Source organism: Chaetomium fimeti, assembly GCF_033439085.1.
Source record: "Chaetomium fimeti strain CBS 168.71 chromosome Unknown B0H64scaffold_1, whole genome shotgun sequence".
Lineage (NCBI taxonomy): Eukaryota > Fungi > Ascomycota > Sordariomycetes > Sordariales > Chaetomiaceae > Chaetomium > Chaetomium fimeti.
In genome coordinates this window covers 2,375,659-2,397,606 of record NW_026944329.1, presented here as the reverse complement: position 1 = coordinate 2,397,606, position 21,948 = coordinate 2,375,659, and the positions used below count along the sequence as shown (strand labels likewise).

The 21,948-nt window shown below is 56.0% G+C and overlaps 7 protein-coding genes across 7 annotated transcripts; 5 read left to right on the top strand and 2 right to left on the bottom strand.

Annotated features, from left to right (window-relative positions):
* The first annotated feature begins 102 nt into the window (after window positions 1-102).
* Window positions 103-2,723, top strand: B0H64DRAFT_352156 (NUC091 domain-containing protein). Its single transcript, XM_062801485.1, has 5 exons — window positions 103-285; window positions 360-1,028; window positions 1,081-1,150; window positions 1,209-1,302; window positions 1,648-2,723. Exons 1-5 carry the CDS (start codon window positions 276-278, stop codon window positions 2,677-2,679), a joined length of 1,875 nt encoding a protein of 624 aa, XP_062664060.1. The 5' UTR covers window positions 103-275; the 3' UTR covers window positions 2,680-2,723.
* A 3,112-nt stretch (window positions 2,724-5,835) lies between these two features.
* B0H64DRAFT_18438 (uncharacterized protein) lies at window positions 5,836-7,120 on the top strand. Its single transcript, XM_062798975.1, has 5 exons — window positions 5,836-6,149; window positions 6,209-6,341; window positions 6,405-6,461; window positions 6,522-6,586; window positions 6,644-7,120. The coding sequence occupies exons 2-5, from the start codon at window positions 6,269-6,271 to the stop codon at window positions 7,022-7,024; spliced, it is 576 nt and encodes a 191-aa protein (XP_062664059.1). The 5' UTR covers window positions 5,836-6,149; window positions 6,209-6,268; the 3' UTR covers window positions 7,025-7,120.
* Window positions 7,121-7,817, top strand: B0H64DRAFT_18408 (uncharacterized protein). Its single transcript, XM_062798969.1, has 2 exons — window positions 7,121-7,179; window positions 7,249-7,817. Exon 2 carries the CDS (start codon window positions 7,286-7,288, stop codon window positions 7,640-7,642), a length of 357 nt encoding a protein of 118 aa, XP_062664058.1. The 5' UTR covers window positions 7,121-7,179; window positions 7,249-7,285; the 3' UTR covers window positions 7,643-7,817.
* On the top strand, window positions 7,744-9,079 carry B0H64DRAFT_18357 (uncharacterized protein). The gene is made up of 2 exons (XM_062798956.1): window positions 7,744-8,305; window positions 8,367-9,079. The coding sequence occupies exons 1-2, from the start codon at window positions 8,176-8,178 to the stop codon at window positions 8,915-8,917; spliced, it is 681 nt and encodes a 226-aa protein (XP_062664057.1). The 5' UTR covers window positions 7,744-8,175; the 3' UTR covers window positions 8,918-9,079.
* Window positions 9,080-9,240: 161 nt separating this feature from the next.
* Window positions 9,241-10,328, bottom strand: B0H64DRAFT_437702 (uncharacterized protein; the record flags this gene model as incomplete). The annotated part of the gene is made up of 2 exons (XM_062806282.1): window positions 9,241-9,965; window positions 10,025-10,328. The coding sequence occupies 2 exons, from the start codon at window positions 10,326-10,328 to the stop codon at window positions 9,241-9,243; spliced, it is 1,029 nt and encodes a 342-aa protein (XP_062664056.1).
* A 1,788-nt stretch (window positions 10,329-12,116) lies between these two features.
* On the bottom strand, window positions 12,117-15,085 carry B0H64DRAFT_315564 (glycoside hydrolase superfamily; the record flags this gene model as incomplete). The annotated part of the gene is made up of 5 exons (XM_062800246.1): window positions 12,117-12,337; window positions 12,389-13,909; window positions 13,964-14,174; window positions 14,225-14,423; window positions 14,511-15,085. The coding sequence occupies 5 exons, from the start codon at window positions 15,083-15,085 to the stop codon at window positions 12,117-12,119; spliced, it is 2,727 nt and encodes a 908-aa protein (XP_062664055.1).
* Window positions 15,086-15,963: 878 nt separating this feature from the next.
* Window positions 15,964-17,660, top strand: B0H64DRAFT_437700 (Metalloenzyme, LuxS/M16 peptidase-like protein; the record flags this gene model as incomplete). The annotated part of the gene is made up of 6 exons (XM_062806281.1): window positions 15,964-16,113; window positions 16,194-16,319; window positions 16,384-16,461; window positions 16,521-17,021; window positions 17,077-17,207; window positions 17,273-17,660. The coding sequence occupies 6 exons, from the start codon at window positions 15,964-15,966 to the stop codon at window positions 17,658-17,660; spliced, it is 1,374 nt and encodes a 457-aa protein (XP_062664054.1).
* Between the last annotated feature and the right edge of the window lie 4,288 nt (window positions 17,661-21,948).

Here is a 21,948-nt window from a genome sequence, read left to right as displayed (position 1 = left end):
ACGCTAAGCTGATTCGGGAATAGCGCAGCCTGCCCTGTGCCATTGCGCCGTGATTCACCGCCAAATTTTATCGCGAAGAGACTTCGGAGCTCCACCCCGCCAAAAACCTTCATTTGGCTTGCTTCGCGCTCCGTCCCTGTTCTTCTCATCCTTTTTCCTCCTTGTCTTCCACCACACCTTTCCCCGTGGAAGACCGCTGCATTCTTCTCTTCGCAGGCGGGGAATTCTCTTATTTTTCAATTGTTCCTAGTCGTTGACGCCGAACAATTGCCAAGATGGGTACCGGTAAGCACTCTCCCTCGACCTCGACACCCCCCTCGTGTTCCATTCGAGTCCAATCGCAGCTGACACATGTATAGGCAAGAAGGAGCGGTCCCGCATTGAGCGGCAGGGGAAGGTGACGGGCGACCCCAAGGTCAAGGGCGAGAACTTCTATCGCACCGCCAAAAAGGTCAAGACCCTGAACATGTACAAGGATGGAAAGGCCACTCGGAACAAAGAGGGCAAGATCGTCCAGGCCGCCTCCTACCAGAGCCGGGAGATCCCCAAAGCCGTTGTCGAGCCGAACAGGAGGTGGTTCACCAACACCCGAGTCATCTCGCAAGACACGCTCAAGTCGTTCCGGGAGGCGATCGCTGAGAAGGAAAAGGACCCCTACTCGGTCCTGCTGAAGAGCAACAAGCTTCCCATGAGCTTGATTCGGGATGGGCCCAGCCTACAGGACGGGTTGAAGAAGCACCAGGCGAAGATGACCATCGAGAGCGAGCCCTTCTCAGAGACCTTCGGGCCCAAGGCCCAGAGGAAACGACCGAAGCTTAGCTTCAACACCGTCGACGAGCTTGCGGGCTACACCGAGCAGAGCTTCGACTCGTACCAAGCCCGTCGGGAGCAGCTCAAGCTACTCAACGGTACTGCGGGGTCGATAGTGATGGACGACGACGAGCTGGTGGAGGAGGACTTCAGTGTGGCGACGGCGAAGGAGGCCATCTTCAGCAAGGGCCAGTCCAAGCGTATTTGGAACGAGCTCTGTGAGTTTTTATGGGTGCCGTTTCCCAGGGACATTTGCTAACAGCCTCCCAGACAAGGTGATGGATTCGTCAGACGTAATTCTCCATGTAATAGATGCGCGGGATCCGTTAGGAACAAGATGGTATGCGAACACCCATTGAACCACCCCTATCCGGACAGGTACTAACTTATCCCCACAGTCGCCATGTCGAGAAATATCTCAGGACGGAAGCCCCTCACAAACATCTTGTTTTTGTATTGAACAAAATTGACCTCGTCCCCTCGAGCACAGCGGTAAGCGCCCTTCTATCATCTCCCCGTTCCCGCACCCCCGTCAGGTTTTTCCTGGCCCCAGGGCTTTAGTCAGGATCCTTTCGCATTATTTATGCTTAAATGGGAGAAATCCGTTACGTCCCTGGGAGAGTGATCTCCACTTCCAACTTCCCTGGTCTGGTCATCAGATCGGGGATTGATAGGCGCCGTTTTGGGGTTCTATCGCCGGATACCGGACGTGTTCCATACGAGTTGAAGGCCGCCACTATCCATTCGGATGGCACATGGCTGTCTTCTTAGTGATGATTCACACATCTCAATACCGTGCATCAGACAATTTATGTCGATATATGCTGACTGGTGTAGGCCGCTTGGATTCGAGTGCTTCAGAAAGACCACCCCACCTGCGCCATGAGATCGAGCATCAAGAACCCCTTCGGGCGTGGTTCCTTGATCGATCTTCTACGGCAGTTCAGCATTCTCCACAAAGACCGGAAACAGATCAGTGTCGGCCTGATCGGTTACCCGAATGTCGGCAAGTCGAGCATTATTAACGCCCTCCGTGGCAAGGCGGTCGCCAAGGTCGCACCCATTCCCGGTGAAACCAAAGTCTGGCAATATGTCACACTCATGAAGAGGATCTATCTCATCGACTGCCCGGGTATTGTCCCACCAAACCACAACGATACCCCGCAGGATCTCCTCCTCCGTGGTGTTGTCCGCGTTGAGAACGTGGAGCATCCGGAACAATACATTCCTGCTGTCTTGAATAAAGTCAAGCTGCATCACATGGAGAGGACATACGAGCTCAAGGGCTGGAAAGACCACATTGAGTTCCTCGAACTCATGGCCAGGAAATCTGGTAGGCTGCTCAAGGGCGGCGAGCCAGATGTCGATAGCGTCGCAAAGATGGTTCTCAATGACTTCATGCGCGGCAAAATCCCCTGGTTCACGCCTGCCCCGGCGATGGAGGGAGGTGACGACGCTGTCATTGAGGGCAGGCAGGGGCGGCTCGGTGAGATGCCCCTCAAGCGGAAACGTGATGGGGAGGAGACCGCTGCCGAGACTTCATTAGCTGGCTCGACCGTGGCAGCCGAGGAAGACGATGAGGAGGAAGAGGACGAGAACTTCTCCGGCTTCTCAAGTGACAGTGATTCTGAGCAAGAAGATGGACCTGAGACGGTCAATGCTCAGACGGAAGGTGCGGAAGATATGATACCCCTGGACGACTCAAGTGATGAAGAGGAGGAAGGCTCCGAGGATGATGATGGCTCGGAAGCGGGGAGTGGAGGGGAGGACGCTGAGTCCGACCTTGACATCGAGGGCGCAAGTGATGTCCTCCCGTCGGAAGATGAGGCAGATCCACCAGTCCAGAAGAAGAGGAGAAAGGCTAGGTAGTCCTCTCGCCGATGGCGAAGAAATGAAATCACGAAGTTGCACACAATTTCTCTAAACTCCGTGGGCACTCCGATATGTCGTGCGCGCCAGAGTGGTTGTCTTGTTTTCCGGCATGGAGACAATCTCGGCTCGCCGTGTCATCATCCGCGGACTTCGGAGGTAAGGCTGCCACGCTACTGATGGTCGATGAGCCTGGCTTCTGATCCGAATACCACCAGCCAGTTACACAAGTTGATGGACTCGATTCAGGTATCACAAATGGCATCTCATCGTCGGCTCCGTTGCAGTGTCCAGGTACGAGTCGTTGACGGATGGAACCCGCGAGCTGCAAGTCCGATCGTTTGGCTCGTTGCCTCAGCGCTCGGGTGCACTGGCGGCCAAAAGCCATCCGCTTCTACCATGCCAGTACTGCCAGCAAGATTGGAGGTTATGACGTTACCCTGTTATTAAGAAGAGCGCGGCCCATTCAAGGGTTCTAAACATATGAACATATGAAGGGACCTGACTTCACTCTTTACCAAGTCATATATCCCAGGATTAATCTCCAATAACCTTCAGCTGCCACTCACTCTCACATACCGTAAGATGGCCGGCCTTCTCGCCACACTTACCCTTCTCAGTGGCTGGGCAGTCCTGCTCCTAGCTCAAGACACTTTTCAAAACTGCATCTTCAGCCTCGTTTCGGACGGCAGCATCCTCGGACAGATAGAGGGTGGTCAGGTTGTGGGCACTCCAAAGGCCCAGGACTCGTCAGCCGAAGCCTCGGGCACCATCTTTCGTCTTAGAGGCGGAGGACTATACGACACCGGCCTGCGAGGGTGTTGGTGGCCCGGTAAGCACTCCCCTACCCACCATCTCTCTCTCTCTTTCACCCCATCACCACCCCAGAGCCTATTCCTATTCCCTCCCATCCCACACCACAACTCACCCCCCCCCCCCCCCCCCCCCCCCAACAAAGTCCCAACCAGCCCGTTAACCAACCCACCCCCCCCCCCCAAGAACCCTCCACAGTCCTAGTCTGCTCCCTCCAACCCCCGGCCTACCCCGCCCCGCTCTTCGCGCTCGACGGCTACGGCCACCTGGTCTACAACGCCACGCGCCGCGACTTCTGGGCGTGCCCCGCCGACCTGGCTGCCGACGACAGCAGCAGCAGCAGCAGCAGCAGCAGCAACACAGGCAGGTTTTACTACTACCTCGACCCGCCGATGGATATGCAGCGGGATGGGGATGGGGGGTTGTGTAGGAGGGTGGGGATGGAGGCGGGGGTGTTGAATGGGGTTGTTTGTAATATGGGCGGTGGGGGGTCGTCTTCTTTTTCTTCGAGTGTTGTTAGATCTTCTTCTTCTTCTGGTGTTGTCCAGTCTTCTTCTTCTTCTTCTTCTTCGGGAGAGGAGACTGGGGCGGCGACGACGACGACGGGCGGGGAAGTGGTGGTCGAGACGGATACCGTTACCTTGACTGTGCCCGGCACGTTTGAGACGGTGACGGTTACGCGTGGTGATGGTTGGTAGTATTTTTTGAGAACCCATGGGTCTTGGATGCCTGATGGTATGGTTTATGGCAGGAGCTTGCTGAGTTCAAAGGGGTTGGTAATAATAGTTTGTATTCTTCTCTGGTTAATGGAGACCGGATGTCCTCGACTTAATCAACCCCCTTTTGTGAGACGGGGACGTGGGAGTCGGTGATGTAGGGGCTGGCCTACAGCCACAATACTGAGACAAGTTTGAGTTTTGAGTTGTCCCGACCCAAAAAGCATACCATCGTTTGTTTTGGTCCAGACCCGGTGCCCAAACCTGCGTCGAGTTGAAGACTGTCTAGGGCACAACCACAAAGAAAATGAGACAAGCAACACTCAACCCGCCTGTTTCAACCATAATGCTTTGTCCGCTGACACTCCCACTTTATAGACCGGTTTCGTTCTCTACGACAGATATACATAAGTAAGCAGCATGTCCATCCTGGCCTCACAGTGCAAGAAGAATTTTATCTCTGTGACCGAGTCATCGTTGTTCTAAAACCAAATCCGTAAGTTCCGATAACATTCGAAATAGTTCCAACGAAAAGTAAAACATGAATAGCATTGCGAGTATCAAGGCATGGCAGCAGGTGAAGCTAGCCAAGGTCCCCCCAGCCATTCCCAGCATGGGCAGTTGGCTCTCAATGGCCTGGCCATGGGGCAAGCGGCAACAGCAGAAGCAGCGGGTTGCCGGCTTCAACCAACTGAAAGCTGAGGGGTACCTTAACCTCAACCTAGCCCCGACCCGTGAAGAGTACGATTCGGACGACGGCTGGAGTCCTACTCTGTATCGCGAAGATGAGGATAAGGACGATGGATCTTCGGCTCGGTGGCGGGGGGTTGGAAGTAACGCTCGTAATAGACAGAGCCCATGATGGGTTCAGGTCTGCACTTCAGAACAGCCGGCCGTGGTTAGATGGGGACACATCTTGGTGGTAAGGGGTTGAGATGACTCCTATCCTATGAAACAGGATTGGGTTGGGGAGCTTGCCTGAATTATGTAAGTCTAAAATAATGTACCGACATTTCGTACTGCAGTGTTCACTCTCTCTTGTAGTTTATGCAAACAATGTCTTTGTCTCAGGGGCTTGTATTCAGAGATTACCATGTAAAGAGTTCTGGATGGCCGAGCGCAACACACAAGTGCAGCCTACGTCTCACACGAATTGTGACGGAAAATTAAACCCTGATAGAAGAACCTTCTTCTACTCGCACGCATTGCCCCAAATGGCCGGATGTTCGAAAAGCGTTGAGAGTAATCCTTGAAGAGGGTGGAGGCAGAAAAAACGGCTTTTCGCCAGCGTATCGGTACTCTCGTCGCACTGTCCAGGACGCATGCGCCTAGGCAACGCCAAAAAGGGTACGTAAGTGTTCAGGACGCCAAGTGAGCAACTCTCTGTGGCCACTCTGTATCTTCCCTCGCAGCATGAAGGGCCACGGGGACCCTAGCCCGGACGGTCCCGGTCGTCAACCGGGGGTAGCAGAAGAAAAGCACATTATGACGCCGAGAGAACCGAACGTGGCACCCCCTATCCCTTGTTTCAGCCCTCGCTGCTAAACAAGGCTAGGAGGGCAAACAATACCGGCATGTGGCGGGCAGGACAACGCCGTAAGTGGTTCAGAACCGCCACTTCTTGAAAGTGCAAAGTGCCCCCGAGTCGTCATGATTTCTCGGGAGCCACACTTTGAGCAGCCTAAGAACTGGAAGACAAACAAAAGCGAAGCCTCCCTGGAGATAAGGTCGATCTTCGACAGTGCTTGGGAGATTCTCAGAAAGGCAGAAATGGCTGCGCTAAGACTTTCCATGGCGCATTAAGGAGGAGCATGTGGGTTATCACCCCTTCGTTCCCAGTCTTTTGGTTCCCCAAGGTCAATCTTGCTTCCACCGCCGCCAGGTTCTCCTCCTGGCGAACTCTTCAACCAACTCGACGGTTTCTCCAAAACAGCATGGTAGGCGACTTATCTAACATCGACCTGTGTACGCTCCCAGCGGCTAAACCTCCCGTGGGCGAGGTGACGAACTTTTCTGACCCTGGAACTCTTGCCCCGGGTGTCGTCGCCGTCTGTACGGTGATGATGGCGTCGGCTCTCGTCACCACAGGCGGCAGACTGTATGCAAACAGAACACAACTGGCGTGGAGCGATTGTGAGTCCCCGCATGGCAATGGCTGCCTTTGCATGGTAACACGGCGGCTGATACATCTTTTAGACTGCTGTACGGCGGGACTCGGATTCGCTGTCACGGAGACGAGCTTGATGTTCTTCCGTGAGTGTTCCGGCCAATATCCGTTCCTAGTTGCGGCTGTTAACAGTATGGGGTGGTTAGAACTTCGTATTGCGCGTCATGCGTGGAATATCCCAGTTTGTTGGCTCCTCGGGGATACTGTCAAAGTAGGTCGGTCCCCTGATCAGTTGGAGGTTGAGACTCACCGGAAGCCGTAACCGTAGTTACGTTTTGGACGGTCGTTGATTACGATAATGGCGACGTTAATGGCCAAGACGTCGATCTTCCTGCTGCTACACCAGATTTTCACCCTTGAGCGCGGCATGATAATCGCCATCCGTATCGGACTGGCGGCGACCTGTGCTGTTGCGATGGTCAGCTTTGCCTCCCAGTGTTGGAACGACATTCCGAGGGCAGGAGAGACCTGGGACGATGTGGCATTGAAATTCGACCGCATTATAGTTTGGTCCCCAGCGACTTCAATAATGTATCTCCTCCTAGATCTGTACATGTTCTTACTGCCACTCCCTGTTGTTGCTAGACTCAGCTGGCCAACAAAGAAGCGGCTCAAGGCGCTGGCAGTATTCTCGACAGGTTTTCTGTAAGGGCGAACCAACTACCGGTTGTCGAGCGAGAGCAGTTGCTGATGCATTTAATACAGGGCCGTCATCGCCACAGCCGTATCCCTGGTGTATAGAATCAGGCTGTGGGCTAACTCACCAGACAAGACTTGGAAAGCTGCGGTCGTGCTATTGTGCAGGTGAGTCTTGATACACCCGTAAGGCGGTTGGCTGGTCAAGATAATCTGCTAATCGGTGTTCCCGCGCAGTGTGGTTGAACTGCATATCACCCTCGTCGTCAGCTCGATGCCCGGATTCTCCAAGTTTGTGAGGGTTTATTTGGTCAGCAAGGCGACGGAAGGGAACACTTCGTCCGATTACACCGGCGAGGGGAACACGCCGAGGATTAAAAGGGATAGGGAGCAGTATCTGGAGTTGAGCGACTCCTGGTTGTTCAGAAGCAACGCAATAACCGAAGTATCTTCCGACACCACCACGGGACAGCGACCGGAAGCTGCCGGGGCTGCCGGGACGCCCGACGTTGTTAGGCAATCGTTTTCGGAGGGACTGTTGCCCGAAAACGTGATGATTGTGCGTGGTATTTCCGGGGACGATGTTTTTCGGGAGCAGGGAGTGGAACGGGAAGAGGAAGGACCTACCTAGGGGGAGTAGATTGCCAGATTTAAGCACCCGCTAACAACTCCTTTGCTCTTGCCTATTTGTCACCACATTTACATAGGTAGGTATGGCTTCCAGATTGCTTACCTCTAGCTCCCTCCCACAAGGCCGATTTCGAGATTTGTGGTTCTTACTGTATATTAAGTCATTGAGGTTTTCCATCCTAAAAAAGGCAGAGGATCATTTTAACTGCCAGTGATCAGCCCACCTCTCACTTTATCTGGAGGAGGTCGGTTGGAGACTCGCAGACCTGCCCCTCTTCCCCTCCCCCACTTTGGCTACCTACCCGTTCCTACCATGCAACCCAAAGTACCTATTTCTTACTGTCGTCGTGTAAGCTGCTGTTGATTGCATCATTGCAGGGAGCTCTGTCGAGCATTGCCGTATTCACTCTTGCTGTCGTCGTTAACTTTATATATCTCCCCCAATAATACCTACCTCCGTCTACAACTTGCTTCTGCGCACCTACCTAAACACTTCTCTGCACTTAAGACAACCCAAGGACATCCGACCACGAAATGGCCCTCCCACCCAAGTTCAAAGGCCACCGCCTCGTCTTCACCGACGATGCCACCACCACCTCCCCATCCAACCCGCCTCCCCACACGCTCGAGTTCTACCTCGACTACGTCTGCCCCTTCTCCGCCAGTCCGTCCACCCCCCCCCCCCCCCCAAACCAAACCAAACCCTAGGCTAACCCACAACCCAGAAATGTTCAACACCCTCCTAACCTCCGCCATCCCACACATCCGCGCCAACCCGAACCTCGCCAACCGCCTCCAACTGATCATCCGCCCGCAAATCCAGCCCTGGCACCCCTCCTCCACTCTGGTCCACGAGGCCGCACTCGCCGTGCAACAGCTCACGCTGCGCGGCGTGTCCGACCGGTTCTGGGTCTTCATCACCGACCTGTTCACACACCAGAGGGAGTACTTCGACGAGGCGGTGGCGGAGGAGACGCGCAACGCGACCTACCGGCGGCTGGCGCGGCTGGCGCGGGAGAGCGTGGGCGTGGACGAGGAAGAGGTGTACCGGCTGCTGGAGGTCAAGCAGCAGCAGCAGTCGGATGGTGATGGGCCGGGGGGGAAGAATGCGGGGAATGGGGTGACGGCGGATGTGAAGACGGCGGTTAAGATGGCGAGGCTGACGGGGGTGCATGTCACGCCGACGGTGCTGTTTAATGGGGTGGTGGCGGGGGAGATTGCGAGCGCGTGGACGGGGGAGGAGTGGGCGGCGTGGTTGGATAAGAATATCGTGTGATATGATGGAGAAAGGGTAGGAGGGGGAAGGGGGGGTTGTTTTTGTTTTCGGGTACGAGGTAGGCAGAAGACGTTCTCATTTCCTGGTCGAGACTAGCTGTCTACCTCCCTACGTAGCTCAATGCGTGTGCTCTTCTCCCCTTCGTTATCCCCACTCTATGTGCGATTATGCAAATGGAAAAATGAACTCAAAAACAGCCAGAGCCAAAAAATATGCATTGGATGTAAAACCGTACACCTTGACACCAAGTCTCTAGACAGGAGCAAGTAAAAAAATTGGGGGCAGGGGGTAGTGGGGATATTTACACACAGGGGTCGACCCCCTTACAAGCGATCCAGCTTCCGTCGCAGGTTCCGCGTCCTCTTCATCAGCTTCTTGTACTTCTTCTTCTTCATGCGCAGCTTGCGCTGCCGGCGCACGCTGATGGCCTGCATGGTGCGGTCCTGGTGGCGGCGCGCCTCATCGTACCGCAACTGGCGCCACGCCATGCGCTCCAGGAAAGACCGCGGCCGCCCGGCGCCCTCCTCGACCAGCTCCGGGGTGTGTGCCACCACCTGGAGCTGCCCGTTGGAGTCGACCGTCTCCTCGATGGTCACCATGGCCTTGTACACGCGCGTTTGTGTGTCCTGCTGCTCCGCGAGCTCCTCGGCGATGGCGCTGTTGGCCGACTCGGCGTCGACTTCGGTTTCAGGTTGGGGAGCCGGGGGCGCGGCGTAGGGGAGGTATTGGCCGGCCATGGGGTTGAGTTGGATGTGCAGGTGGGTCTCGGAGCCGTCCGTATGCTTCAGGCTGAGCTTCTCGCCCCCCTCCTCCGTGTCTTGGGCCGCTTGTGACCGCTGCTTGTCTCCGTTGGCAATGTTCAGTTTCGACAGGGGCTCCTCCAGGTCAGATACCGTTTGTGACAGCGTCGAGAGGACGTCGGCCACTTTGTTGTTTCGGCTCCGCGAGGCGAATATCCGGGCAAAGGTATCGTCGGACACGGATTTCGGCATGAGCTGCGTTACCGAGATGGGTCGGTGCAGGGCGAAAAAGGTGGAGAGGGCGAGGCCTGGCGACATGTTAGGAGGTCGATTAACGCAACATGCACCGAGGCGTGACAATACGAACCTTCATCCCCGATATGCCTTGTACTAGGGACGCTGGGCGGTTGCGGAGCCGCCGCCTTTGCTTGCCCCTTGGTCTTTTCTGTCTTGGACCCTCGTGACGCGGGGACAGGCCGAGCGGCGAAATCTTTGGAGCCATCGTCCGGGCTGGAGGGTTTCGAGGAGGAGTAACGGCGCTGTTGAAAGCCGGTCGATCTATACGGTAGGCTGTACGAGGCAGCGGCACGCGGAACGGACGAGGCTAGGGAGGAAACGGCGGGTGAGTGAGGCGTCGCAGCGACGACACGGCGCATGGATGAGGGCAGCATGGTGAAGGATGCCGCCTCAGGCGGAGCAGCACTAGTTTGTCTATGCGCAACTCTCCCTTATTAGGTTCGAGGCACGGGCCGGAATAGTACGGGCACGTGCGGGTCGAAATTGACGTCGTGATGTTTGATGGTTGGAGGTCACCAGTCACTGCCTCGTTCGAGAATCGAGGCCTCGCCAAACTCGGTTGAAGTCCTTGTTGGCCGTTTTCGCCGCACTAAAAATGGGTCGCCCGGGGCTTGGCAGCGGTACGTCGGTACTTTTACCCTGCCTGGTCTGTGCGTTGGGTGGTCTCGATGGTGCTGTCTGCAGGGAGAAGGGACGATAACTGAGCGAACAGAGTTGAGCAGTTGCGAAGTAAAACATCAACGAAGCAACTTCATTTCCCAACTTTCAAGTTGCTAAGATCCAGGTGACTTGGTAAACAACTCACAACCGCCCAGTACCCCCACTTTCCTTTCGACCAGCCCCTCGTGCAGTTGGAATGATCACGTCACGTGGCGTTTGGTGATTGCGGAAATGCTGCGTAGAGTGCAGTGGCAGACACACCGACTCAGTTCCAAGCGTGCCACTGCCAAGAGCGCCAACCTCGAACCACTCGCGGGGTTACGTGCCACTGCACTCCGCCCCTCTCAGCGTCACAATGTCACAACCTCGAGAAAGAGATGGCATTCGGAGGGAGCGAAAGAGCCCTGGCTAGAGATAAGCCAACTTCACCCAGCCATAAATTGGATGATGAACATCGGTGTCGAGACGCAAACAACAACTCGGGACAAGGACAAGTTCAACAACTGATCAACCGGCAGAGTTTCCCGAGATGGTACATGTCCATACATACCTGGTCGCCCGGCCGCCTGGCCAGACGCCCGTGCACCCCCCCCCCCCCCCCCCCCCCCCCCCACAACCCGCGCCTCCATCCCGAGCACTCACTCCGGCGGTCCAGAGAAGGCACCCGGATCCCGAACCTTGTGGCTCCGCCCGACTCCTGCTCTCTGATATCGGTGAGCGAATAACATGCTCGTACAACAGGCATGTGGTGATCAGCGCGGGTTGGTGCTTCTGGTCAAGCCCCAAATTGTGAGTCGACTACCTGTGTGGTTTCCTATTCATGTTCTGGATAACGCTGTCCCCTTGTTTCCGCCGTTGAACACCTCGGTAAATAAAAGGGCGGTTGCTGTGAGGGCCCGGTGCCGGTGCCGGACCATCCCTTCCAGTCCGTGTCAACAATGGAGTCCCTGCATGACATCATGTGTACTCCTGCGAATGCAGCGGGGATCCAATCTGCGATCGACTCACATGCCCCATCGTCCATGCCGCGTCTTAAGAGCCACTTCGATTACAAACGCCATGAGGCTAGGTACATACTTATCTACCGCTATCACAAAATGAAGTGGTGAACGCAAGCCTAGTCCGTTAAGCTCTGGCATATTAGCCCACGAGCGCTGAGTAACCAGGAGCCAAGAACGCTGTTTTAATAGCTTTGAAGTCGCTCCAGGTCTTAAAGCTCTAGAACACAATTAACCGCCATGTCTATGAAAGTAAAGAGCTCCGAATTGCAAGCGGTTCACGAGGGTTTTGATTGCATTCACCCACTTTCTGTACTGGGGTGCTGGAAGGTTCGCCCACTAAGAGTATTTGATAGGTAAGGCATAATCTGAAATTGTCCTTGTGAAGCTGGTTTATTGCGTTGATCTTAGACTTTGATATCGAACCAACCGAGACCATGTTCTCCCCTTTCACATCGCCCAGTAGTTTGAAGTGATATCGTCCGATCACGGCTAAGTCGTCCATCAATGTCTCTTCTCCAACGCAAAATAAACCTTCACCTGCACCTCGTTCGCCCACCCGCTCGCGAGCCCCATTTCGTTCCACGCTGCCTCGATATCCGCCTCGAGAACATGCTCATCCTGCTTGCTGACAGAGGCAGTGTGAGGAGGGATCGGCAGCCCCTGGATGGTCACCATAAAGTCATCGTCAATCGACAGCTCGGGAAGGACCGAGATGTAAACGCCTACGAGAGATCAGTATCACCACGTTTCCAGCACGCAGGCTAACCACTCACCTAACACTCCCAACGCCTTCACGGTCGCATCGACGACCATCCTCCCATTCTCACGAACCTCAAACCCAGTCCTCAACACGGCCGCACACCCGGTCATCTTGCCCACCAACCCCAGATTCGCAAGCAACACCTCCCCCCTCGTCTTCGACTCCACGGCATGCAGCGGATACGCACAAAGCACATCACACCCCCTCACCCCGAGCGAAACCGTCAACACCGCCGCCGGCGACCCTACCTCCAGGGGGGCCGTCACCCGACCCGAGCGATGTGCGCGCACCACATACCTCCTCCCCGACTCCACACCCCCAACAACACCCGGAAACCGCCCCAGCGGCAGCACCTCCGTCACCACACCCCCGGCAGCCCGCACATTAAAGACACCCACAATCCCCGTGCCCGTGCCCGCCCTCCCATGGTACGCCCCAACCTTCAGCAGCGCCGCCGCCGCACCATCACCACCACCACGATACTCGTCATACACATCCATCGCCCGCCCCGGCACGCTCGGGCGGAACACGACGCTCCGCCCGCGCGGCGTGGGCCCGGAGACGGCGCGCAGCAGCGCCAGGTCGTGGCGGCCGGGCGCGTCGGTCACGCACACGGGCCCGCCGCCCACGCAGCGCGCCGCCGCGTGGAAGGTGGCCCACTCCTTTTCCTCCTTCTCCTCCTCCGTCTCCAGAGGGGTGTTGTCGAAGGGGGAGGAGGAGGAGGAGGAGTGGTGGTGGTGGTGGTGGGCGGTCTGGAACATGTCCCAGTCCGGGACAACGTTGAGGTGCTGCGTGAACAGCGCGTTGTGCGCGTTGGCGAAGACGTGCCAGGGGTGCGCGTCCGGGACGCCCGGGAAGAAGTCGTCCGAGTTGCGGCAGGGGATGGCGGGCCGGGTGTTGGGGAGGAGGGAGTGGAAGATGGTGGGTGGGGTCTGGGACATGCAGGATGTGACGTGCCCGCTGAAGTGCCGGAGTGAGGCGGCCGCCCAGGCGTCGAGGTAGGGGGTCGTGAGGGCACGCCGCGTGTGCGGGTCCGGGAGCGTGTCGAGCATGTATTGGGCGTCGGTCTTGACGCCGTTGATGCCGCAGGAGCTGAGGAAGGTGTAGAAGTCGTTGTAGAAGGTTTGGATGTCTGACGGGGAGACGACCGTCATGGTGTTGTCAACAGGGAGTTGGGACTTTTCGGTGTCATCGCGGGTGACTTGGATGGTGTTGTAGCGCTTGGTGAGGGGCCCGGAAGGAGAGAGACCACCCCAATAGCCGAGCAGGGCGTGCCAGACCGCGATGTACTGGATGTTTTTGTGTTTTGAGCGAATGTCGGAGATGAGGGCTTTAAGACCTCTGGGGAAGGCCTTCGGTTCGGCCTCGAAGTCGTTCCAGCCGTGTTGCCACTGGCCCTCGCCGCGGTAGTCGACATCTTGCCAGTTGTCGTCAATGATTAAATTTGATATTTTGATCCTGTTCTCAGCCAAAGTGTCCAGTGCCTTCAGAATGTTCTCTTCGGTTAATTTCTGGCCCAAGGAGTTCCAGGTGCCTAATGGTGCAAGGTCAAAATAAAATAACACTAAGTAGGGAGGTCTTCACTCACAATATCCCAAGCCGTCGTACCAGTTTTCATACCACTGGGGCACGATATCGCCCTCCGCCGTGGCCTCAACCAAGCCCTGAGTGGCAGATGCACTCGTTCCCATAACTAGAGTACGGGCGTGGTACATGACAGCAGCAATCGTGCTCTCGAAATCGTCACCGACTGCTACTAGGGCGGTTCCTGTTGTTGATTTCGTGTTGTCGCTCCGAATCTAGACGAGCATCAGTCCGTGTTTCAGTCATTATTCCGGCATCTACATACATTAAGCATCAATTTGCCGGAATCACCACCTCGGAACATTGTAGTCACATCATTAATCCCACTCATCCCGAGGAATACCATGTGCTTCCCTTGGGCGGAAAGGAACGAGCAGAGCAGGGCATCTTTGTCGGGGTTGAACTCCGACTTGCCCTGCCTCGGGGCAAGCCAAGGAGTCGATGTCCTGACCAAGGCAAACCACCTGCCGGTAGTTAGCTTTTGGCGGGAGCAGCTGAGGACCAGGCCCAAAGAAATCCAGGAATCCCCCGTTGGTTTGCTGGCCCCTTACCTGAGGAACCGGCCCCATGGAATACCAACCGGCATTTGGTGAAATGTCGACTCGTGCTCCTTTGCCCCCTCCACGCCGGCCTCTATGGACCATAGTCTGGTCCTGGGGGTCTGACTCATATGACTCTTCCATTTGAGGTCCGGGTTCAGATCCCGAATCAGGTCCGGCAAGCTTTCGGGGTCACCGTCCTGTGTCGGCTTCAGGTTAACCACAACAACTCCATCGCTGGAGTGTTGCTCATCCCGAGCCCACCGCCACTCCTTGTCATGATTTTGTTGCCGGAACTTGATCGTAAAGGTGAGTGAGGAGTGGACGACAAGTTTGGTTGTGAAATACAACCTCGCCGTCGTCCCGACGGGTTCGTGTAAATCCGTGGGCCGGGCATCTGGCTGAGTCGGGATACACTCGGCCTCAATCCATTCCGACTCATCACCGTTTGAGTACCAGAGAGCGAGCTGCCATGGTTCCGCTCTGAGTTCAAAGGGTATTTCGAGAACCGCATGGAATGTCACATTGCCGTCCTGAACCTGCGTAACTTGGCCGAGGGGCGGATAGGCTGCGATAAAAGCCGTCATTTTTGAGAAATTCGGGCTTTGACCGGGCATTGGCTGAATATAGCTAAACAAGAAATAGCCAAAGTCAAGAGAGGTGTTCAAGCTCGAGGCCAACCCCAGCATCGACGACGTATCGATGCATATCACCTAATGTGGGTCAGAGGGTCGGAGCACTTGCCAGAGCTCGCCCGCTGCAGCCCAACAAGGAGGGCAAATCGTAACCTTTTGTTGCCTAATTGGCGGGATATTATGGATACATCAATCGTCCTGCGGCGGGTGATATGGGAAGATGGGAATGCTTGGGCTCGGAGCTGCGTCCACCAAAGCTTGTGGAACTTTTTGATGAACAATGGAGGGGAAGGACGTGAATTCTGAGGTTGAATGTACTGGGACGGGCAACTACCCCAGCCGTGAGATATCTTCCAGGTTCTTTCAAACGCCTGGAAATTGGTCTGCTAAGCATCGCATCTCACATCGTCTACAACTCATCTTTCGAAAAAGTGTTCCTTCCCTGTCGCATGCCCAGGAGCCCCCCCTTGTTGTAGGTGTTGCACGACAGGAGAATACATCTTGGGTACCATCGCGAACAGTTCGGGCTCAAGTGCAAGGAGCATGACGAGCGAGGTCAAAAGATGCAGGGAGCCCCCGAATGCCTGCGTGACCTACCAGCCAATCGCAGAAGTGGAATTTCAAAATGCCAAGAGGAATTACCGGGGAAAACAGCATCTGAACCACGTGACAGGAGCTCCAAGCCTGCTTTGGCCCGGGCGTTCCCGAGCTGGGCCTTGGAAGTGAGGCAAAATTACGCTTGCATACTGGAGTTTTTTGAAAGCAAGCGAGGAGCCAGGACTTCCTTCAAACCGCTCATTTTCCACCCCCCACCCTTCACATCCGCGTCCATGGCGTCCCGGAGACTCGCTCTGAACCTCGCGCAGGGCCTTCGCGGCCGCGCTGGAGGTCTTTCGCTACCGTCCAGGCGAGGTCTCGCAACGCCGCACTCGTCGCCTGCGATCAAGACCGAGACCACCACACTCAAGAATGGCCTGACCGTGAGCTACCCCCCCCCCCTGACACCAATCAACCAATTGGCCCCAGCTCGGCCTTCCCTGACTCCCATCTCTCCCTCTAGGTCGCGACTCAGTACTCGCCCTATGCCCAGACCTCGACCGTCGGCGTTTGGATCGATGCCGGCTCCCGCGCCGAGACCGCCGAGACCAACGGCACCGCCCACTTCCTCGAGCATCTCGCCTTCAAGGTACGAAATAGCTTCGCCGGCGCCTGCCACAGCACCCGGCCGATGGTACTGACTGGCAGAACAGGGTACCTCGAAGAGGACACAACACCAGCTGGAGCTTGAGATCGAGAACATGGGCGGCCACTTGAACGCCTACACCTCGGTTCGTCATGCCTTACGTATTTGGCGAACCCGTTCGTCGGCATCTAACTTCGGTAACAGCGCGAGAACACCGTCTACTTTGCCAAGGCCATGAACGATGACGTCCCCCAGTGCGTCGACATCCTGCAAGATATCCTCCAGAACTCGAAGCTCGAGGAAGCCGCTATCGAGCGGGAGCGCGATGTCATCCTGCGCGAGTCTGAGGAGGTGGAGAAGCAGGTCGAGGAGGTCGTGTTTGACCACCTCCATGCCACCGCCTACCAGGGCCAGTCCCTTGGCCGCACCATCCTTGGCCCCCGCGAGAACATCCGCGACATCACCCGGACCGAGCTTTCCAACTACGTCAAGAACAACTACACGGCCGACCGCATGGTCCTCGCTGGCGCCGGCGGTATCCCCCACCAGCAGCTCGTCGAGATGGCCGACCGGTACTTCTCCAAGCTCCCGTCCAAGAGCCCCGAGACCAGCGCCTACGCCCTGTCCAAGAAGAAGCCCGACTTCATCGGCTCTGACGTCAGGATCCGCGACGACACCATCCCCACCGCCAACATTGCGATCGCCGTTGAGGGTGCCAGCTGGAGCGACCCCCGACTACTTCACCGCGCTGGTCGCCCAGGCCATCGTCGGCAACTACGACAAGGCCCTCGGTAACGCCCCCCACCAGGGTAGCAAGCTCAGCGGCATCGTCCACAAGAACGACCTGGCCAACAGCTACATGAGCTTCTCCACCAGCTACAGCGACACTGGGTAAGATGACGCCTTGGATCGCTATGATTTTCTTCCAAAGAGCCCTGGCTAATTCACTCGTGCAGTCTCTGGGGTATCTACTTGGTCACCGACAAGCTCGGGTCCGTCGATGACCTGGTGCACTTCGCGCTCCGTGAGTGGTCGCGCCTGTCGAGCAACGTGACCGAGGCCGAGGTCGAGCGCGCCAAGGCCCAGCTCAAGGCGTCCATCCTTTTGGCCCTGGACGGCACCACCGCCGTCGCCGAGGACATCGGCCGCCAGATCGTCAACACGGGCCGCCGCATGAGCCCCGGCGAGATCGAGCGCGTCATCGACGCCATCACCGAGAAGGACGTTATGGAGTTTGCCAACCGGAGGCTTTGGGACCAGGATATTGCCATCAGTGCTGTCGGCAGCGTCGAGGGCCTCTTCGACTACGCGAGAGTGCGGGCCGACATGAGCAGGAACTTTTAAACAAGGTAGATGGGGGGAAAAGCGATGCGTTTGGTGGATCGAGGTTTCCCTTGCGGAGTGGAGAAGAGGCGCCCGGGTCAGTGTATTATAATCGGTCTTGCATCCGAGCCCAACACGTGAAATGTACTGTAGGGGGCGGGCGGGTAGACATAGATCAAACGATCCTGCTTCTTTTGTTTGCCCTGGCTAGCGGACTGCGTCAAAAGACGTAGGTAGGCGGTTGTCAACACGCGCGGGACGGCCTAAAATCGAAGGTCGGATAGGGGTATTGGTTGTGCCGCCCCCTTAGTTATATCGACCCTTTCATCGATCAACATTTTACAGGCGGGGATTGACCGGACATCGCCTATAGAACGATAACACTTTAACCATGGCTGGCCCCCATCATTTCCCAGACCGAACAACCCCCGTGGTAACTCGTGGACTAGAGTGTGATAAAGGGCATAGTTAATGTGAGAGAAGAATTAGGAAATGCACGTTGAGGGTATGCGGACCACGTGTTGATATTATGTGAAACATTCGGGTGATGCCTCGGTGGCTTTTGAGGCTTCGCCTCTCTGATATCCCCCGGCACATTACGTTGACGGGAAAGGAGGAGGGCCGCCGTTGAAGGCAAGCCGGAGGTTGGGCTCAACCCGATGATGGACCATCGCTAACTATGCCCGTTATGGCCTGGTTTCCGAACGTCGGGCCAATATGAGTGTTTACGAATAGGGGGTTCGGCTTTCTTGATTCTAGATAATGATCGGTAGGTTGGGGGGGTCCAATGTCCTTCTTCTGCTGGCATGGTTTGGCCTACATGCCGGTTTGGCTCTCGCTAAAGTTGTGTGGTCGAAGGGAAGGACAGTGTGCCATAATCTACTAGATATCTGGGCACTGCCGCAAAAGCAGTACGAGGTAGTCTGTGAGACAAACACTTCAACTCGTGATGGCTATGTGATGGCGCGGAGACGAGAGCTAATGTCAGCTGAGGGGTACAAATATCTTCCGTCACACTTTCTAGCTCTGCGTTACTCATATTCCAAACGGAAGCAAGGCCGAAGCTTTGCTTATTATATCGTGATCACGGCACGCTGGGGGCCACAGCAGAAGTTATACCCGAGATAGACTGTTCAGTGGGGGCGTGGCATACACACTGGTCCGGTAGCCCAGTGTTAAATCTTGTTGCTGGCCCTGGTCCTTCGGAATAACCCCAGCTTCCCTCATGGATGTACATGTGCTGTCGTTATCTTTGGAAGTTGTTATGTAGATCCCCTGGTCTGGGCGTGTTCGAACATCACCACAACCCCCTCATGTATGGGCAAAAGGGAAAGCACATGCAGGGACGTTGCATCAGGGATAAACTGACGCGATGCGGTGATCGGCTTATGGTAATGTGAGCGGTCTGGCAAGAGGGTCATGAGGGCAGAAACCATTTAAACTGCGGCACTTGGCTGGGGTAGCACGACAGATGCAGGGCGGGAGCAAGCAGCGGCGAGGTGAATTGGTGACGACTCTGGAGTGAGCGAGCGCGGTGGTACCATGAACGAGCGACCTCTCTCTATCACAGTAAGCGGTGGCAGCGCGAATATGACAACCCCGTAATAAATCCGCCTTCCGGGTGCTCCGGTGATCGGGAAGGACTGTTAACTCTATTTGTATAGGGGGGTCCGCTCGCGTGTGCTCTGCATGTTCCCTTCGGCGAACTGCACGGGGCTGACTCGGCATCAAAGTTGGTTTCGGAGAGCAGAGAGTAGTTGACCAAGTTTCGATTGCTGTCACCCATCACCCGATTCAATTATTGACGCAAAAAAGTTAGATCCATGGCGATACATCCGAGTGACTGTTTCCGACTCCCCGGTCGTTCCATGCTCGCCGGAATGCCCGGCCTCGCTCTTGCCCTCCCCGCTCTTCGTACGGGAAGGCGGGAATCTTTCTGTTCCCGGAGCGCTTTTGAGTTGCGCGTCCTGGAGGGCGTTGCCCCGTTCTTGACCCTTGGCGTCAAGCCTGGGCAAATTCAAGATGGGACGGAAGGGGTGCCCGGGTCGAGTGGAGGAAACTCGGTTCTCTCGGGTTTGGAGGAAGCCAGGCTTCGGCGGATCGTTAGGTTGTGGCCGCCCTGAGGAGAGGAAGGTGGTGCCGACTAGCAGGTCGCCCCGCCCCCGCTAGTGACCGTCTAATCCCGTCTGATCTCGCTGAGCTGGTTCGCTACACACCGTAGTGCCTCGCATGCAGAGCCACGCTCGTCCAGTCAGCTGGTGCTGCCCGATGTTTTTGACCTGCCAACCCTCGACCCGTGCAATAAGAAATATTGTCGGGGGTTATCGTGACAAATATTCGACTCTGCCTCTGCCACCTGCCTCCCGGGAACAAAGGAGCCTTCGGGAGGATCGCCATGCAGGGCATGTTTGCTCGCAAAGCTGAGCTCGAATAAGCAATGCGTATCCAGCAAACGCTTGGAGTACCTGAGACGCTCAGCCCGCTCGGGCGGCGTTGAGGTCGGCGGCCGGGCGACCCAAAGACCTTTCTGTGTCCTGTGTAAGGCACCGGGGAGAGCAAGGTATGGGGAGATTTTATTTGTGATGTGTCTCGTGTGTGACTTCGTCATCCTTGTTGCACTTGTAAGTTGCTCCAATCTTTGTTACCACATCATGCAAGTTTGCAAGGATTAGGTCGATCTCCGGATAGCTTTGCCTCGATAAGTTCGTTGTGTTGACGACCTGCAGACGCTCCATTGCTGCTGCAGTGTGACCCGCTGTATTCCCCGCGCCAGCGACGACGCCATCTCTCGAACGGACACGCTGCGGGTGGATGTGCCGTGGTCCGTCTGCTGTCCACCCTTTCTCAAGCGAGGAGATGCCAATTCTGTGCCGTCTTGGATCCTGGGGGCCGGTTAGGCCGTGTTCGAATTGTAATTGTTTCGCGACTCCTAGTATTTGTAAAGATCCAACCAAGGGTTGAACACAATATCATATCTCCTCGGTACGACGGCGGTGGTGGTCTGCTCGCGCTGCAGTGTCGATCGGGTATCGATGATACGCCCGTACCAACGCCTCGTGCAGCAAGCGTCAGGCGACATCCCTGGCTCCTTTTGACCACAGCAAAGCAATTGGCTTTTCAGTCTGCAGATGGACGAATCATGGAGCACCGCATACGCAATCCCGCGCCTCTTGAAGGAAATATTTGCTGTAGCTTGTTTTGTTCAAGTACGCAGGACGTTTGCCGTATGAGGTTGTGGCTTGACCAAATCCGATCTCTCCCTGCTTGGTATGTGCGAGTTTCAAGGCAATCTCAGCAATCTCAAACTTACCAGGGAGGCCGCCTCCGTCTTCTGTTTTGGTGTGACCCTCGGGAGGTAAATCCAGGCACAGCACCGTGAGTTAATTTGGAAACTGATGCAGTTGGGCGGCTGGGTATTTCACCACACCACCTATCTCCGGTTGGCATTCTACACTAGGTTCTCTTGGAGATGAGTAGATTGTCAGATCACGACGTTAAACCAGGGGAATGCGTCGATTGCTGATGGGGACAGCCTCCCCCCTCCGGGTATCACCGATTCTGCCTCTCCTCTCTTGTATCGAGAGTTTTCGCTAATGAGTGTTTGCTCTTGTCTGAGGTTTCAGGACGCTGGCTCTGGCATGCTCCGTGAAGCTTCCGGATTTGGTTAGATGCGGGCATGCCGCTCTCGCTTCCAACCGACCCCATTTTGGTTTTGTCGCATCCCAAAACACACGGCGCAAAGTTATCTTGTTGCGCCGCCAAAGACGGAAAGCCGTTGGGATGAATCTCTAAATCGGTCTACTTTTAAGATAAAAGGTAAAGGCACAGGAAGATCCCGGCGGCGTAACCGTCCAATCCCGGAATACGCCGCGGATAACGCTCCGAGAAGCGCGTCATGACGGGCGGGATGAGCTGAATCCGCCTGAGAGGTTTCATCTAGGATCCGCCACCACCGTGACGGTAACTCTCAAAATGATGAGTGAGCACGACTCACGAGCAAAGTGGTGTGGGTACTGTGTAAAATGGAATCAGGTTGACGTATTTTACCTTGTGTACCCATTTCATGTAGCGCGTGCGTGCTGCGCCTAGCCTAGGTCGTCAGCCCATCGTTTCTTCCGCACTTTCGCACTGCGTCGCCGGGCAGAGTGAGCTTTCTCCTCCATGTCGGCAGGTTGCTTCTGTGGTCGTCGTCAACCATGGCTGCCAGCTTTCCCGAACTTGCCCAGCTTGGCAATGCCCTTGTCAATCCCGCTTGTTCCGGACCCCTCCAAGAATCCAGCCCCCCTGCAACCATCCAGCGTGCTTGGAA